General features: G+C 37.5%; 1 protein-coding gene across 1 annotated transcript; it reads right to left on the bottom strand.

The window, feature by feature from the left end:
* On the bottom strand, nucleotides 1-3,114 carry LOTGIDRAFT_151873 (hypothetical protein; the record flags this gene model as incomplete). The annotated part of the gene is made up of 3 exons (XM_009045371.1): nucleotides 1-184; nucleotides 998-1,072; nucleotides 2,966-3,114. 3 exons carry the CDS (start codon nucleotides 3,112-3,114, stop codon nucleotides 1-3), a joined length of 408 nt encoding a protein of 135 aa, XP_009043619.1.
* Nucleotides 3,115-3,128: the final 14 nt, after the last annotated feature.

Raw genomic sequence — 3,128 nt, forward strand, 5'->3', positions numbered from 1 at the left:
TTATTTTCCGCCGAAGCTGCCGAAACCGCCAAAGCTACCAAAGTTACCGAAGCCACCGAATGTACCGAAGCCGTAGCCACCAAGTAGACTACCAGATGGATTTTTGAGGAAAGTAAAAGCTTCGTTTACAACCACTAGGCATAGTGCTACCACTACGGCAAGGGTAACGTGTGAGGCCTGCATTCTGAAAAAAAAAATGGAAAATTCAAGACAATGCCTTGATAACTTATAAAACACTTCTTAATCCCGATAGTGTGGGACTCTCGCCCTTTTTAACGGTTCGCAACACGTGCATGGAAGATATACCGTGGCTTTTATTCCATGGAGTCTATTGGAGACCATGTAAATCGTCAGTGTAATACATTGTTATACTCTTTATTCACTTTTCACCAGCATGTTTTCCCGTGAATAGATAGATGGATACCGAAGAACCTTGTAGTCTGAGTAGAGGTGTCACAGACATAAAAATTAATAAGAATGACACTACTGAATGTCTGCTTTCATGAAAGGTAGGCAAAATTAAACTTAAAATAAAATGTAAGTAAAGTCAAAGGAAATAAGGTAAAAAGAAAGTAAAGTCGAGGGAAATGAAATAAAACGAAAGTAAAGTCAAGGGAAATGAAAAAAAAGCGAAAGTAAATTCAAAGGAAATAAAATAAAACGAAAGTAAAGTCTAGGGAAATGAAACAAAACGAAAGTAATGTCAAAGGAAATGAAAAAAGGCGAAAGTAAAGTCAAGGGAAATGGAATAAAACGAAAGTAGGTCAAGGTAAATGAAATAAAACGAAAGTAAAGTAGAGAGAAATGAAATAAAACGAAAGTAAAGTTGAGGGTAATGAAAAAAAGCGAAAGTAAAGTAGAGAGAAATGAAATAAAACGAAAGTAATGTCAAGGGAAATGAAATAAAACGAAAGTAAAGTCAAGGGAAATGAAATAAAACGAAAGTAGTTCAAGGGAAATAAAATAAAACGAAAGTAGATTCAAAGTAAAAACTTACATGTGTTTGAATGTAGATATTATCAGCACAATAAGAGATAGGACAATTCCAACTGGAAACAGTAGCTTGTCTTCTCTAAAACCAACAACATAATTTCTAGGCTTTCATGAAATTTTATATAATTTATATTTTGGGCGTTTTGTGAGACGTCACGAGACATATTTATTGCTGTAAAATTGACTTATTGATATGTATATGTAAAAATTGCCCGAACGTATTCGAAGTGTTCTGTTTTTCACATAAATTTATTTAACTTTAAGACTTTAATAGTAAGTCTAAATAACCAAAATGAAAACAATACAATAAGGTATTGGTGTCTGTGTGTAAAAACACAACACCTAACTATAGGGCTTATATTCTAGACTGTGGTCCACTGTTGCACTATTGTCTGTGTATAGAAACACCAGACATCACCTGACTAGGGCTTATATTCTAGACTGTGGTCCACTGTTGCACTATTGTATGTTTATAGAAACACCAGACATCACCCTACTCTGGGTTATATTCTAGACTGTGGTCCACTGTTGCACTATTGTATGTTTATAGAAACACCAGACATCACCTTACTCTGGGTTATATTCTAGACTGTGGTCCCATGTTGCACTATTGTATGTTTATAGAAACACCAGACATCACCCTACTCTGGGTTATATTCTAGACTGTGGTCCACTGTTGCACTATTGTATGTTTATAGAAACATCAGACATCACCTTACTCTGTGTTATGTTTTAGAGGGTGGTCCCATGTTGTACTATTGTCTGTTATAGAAACACCAGACATCACCTTACTCTGGGTTGTGTTGAAAAAGCGTGGTCTTCTGTTGTCTGTTTATAAAAAAAAACAGACACCACGTAACTATGGCTTATATTCTAGACAGTGGCCCACTGTTGTACTATTGTCTGTTTAAAGAAACATCAGACTCGACCTAACTCTGGGATATATTCTAGAGAGTGGTTCACTGTTGTACAATTTTCTGTTTATAGAAACACCAGACATCACCTAACTCTGGGTTATATTCTAGATGGGGGTCCACTGTTGTACTATTGTCTGTTTATAGAAACACCAGACATCACCTAACTCTGGGTTATATTCTAGAGAGTAGTTCACTGTTGTACTATTTTCTGTTATAGAAACAGCAGACTCCACCTAACTGGGATATTGTCTAGAGGATGGTCCACTGTAGTACTATTGTCTGTTATAGAAACAGCAGACTCCACCTAACTGGGATATTGTCTAGAGGATGGTCCATTGTAGTAGTATTGTCTATAGTGATGATCAAATCAAAACAAACCAGATTGTTAAAGAGGTACAAAAACTTTATTACTACATTTTAGATTGTTCTAAAAGCTACGACACACAAACATCATTTCAAACAGAAAATCTGAAGATGTACATCATTGTAAAGCGTTGCTATCATCGGACCGGAGAGAATGCTACCAATTTTAAAAGCTGAATATTTTACAAGCGGCTAGTTGAAATTTGAAAAACGTAAAGGACTAATTCTGTATTCTAAATCGGGTTTATCAGGTTCCTGTCCGCCCTGGAAATAGAAATATACATTCTATATCAAAAAATAACGAATCCAAGTGTGGATCTTTGTCAATGCTTGGCAGTGTACAAAAGGGGAAATTTCACAACAATTGTTGCATTAATCTGATCTGGAACAATTACATCGTGCAGTGACATAGCGAGGATATCATTGAGGGTTGGCCATCCGAGCGCCCGACAGCCCTTTAAAGACCTTAGAGCTTAGTCATGGTGAAGGTAAGGAGGACCTCCCCTTGAAAATTGTCTAATCTCGGAACCCGGAGAATAGTGCGATTTCGGAAGTGAAAGTATAATGATTATTTCCTTTTTCATGGTCCCGGTGGAGGGGGGGGGGGAGGGGGAAGGCCAAAATGTTACCCCCTGAATACGTCACTGACACCCTATAACACGTGACGAAGCACTGTACTTACTTGTTATTACATGCCGCCTCCACCTAACGCCAAGTTAGGGGAAGTAGGAATTGATGTTCCAGCTCCTGCTCCAGCCGCATTTGCTGCGTATTGCTTCATAAAGGCCTTAACATATGCTCTGTATGCGGCGGGCACATATTGCATATATCCAGGTGGCATTTGGGGAATAGTAA

The sequence above is a fragment of the Lottia gigantea genome (assembly GCF_000327385.1).
Source record: "Lottia gigantea unplaced genomic scaffold LOTGIsca_1, whole genome shotgun sequence".
NCBI classification, from domain to species: Eukaryota; Metazoa; Mollusca; class Gastropoda; family Lottiidae; genus Lottia; species Lottia gigantea.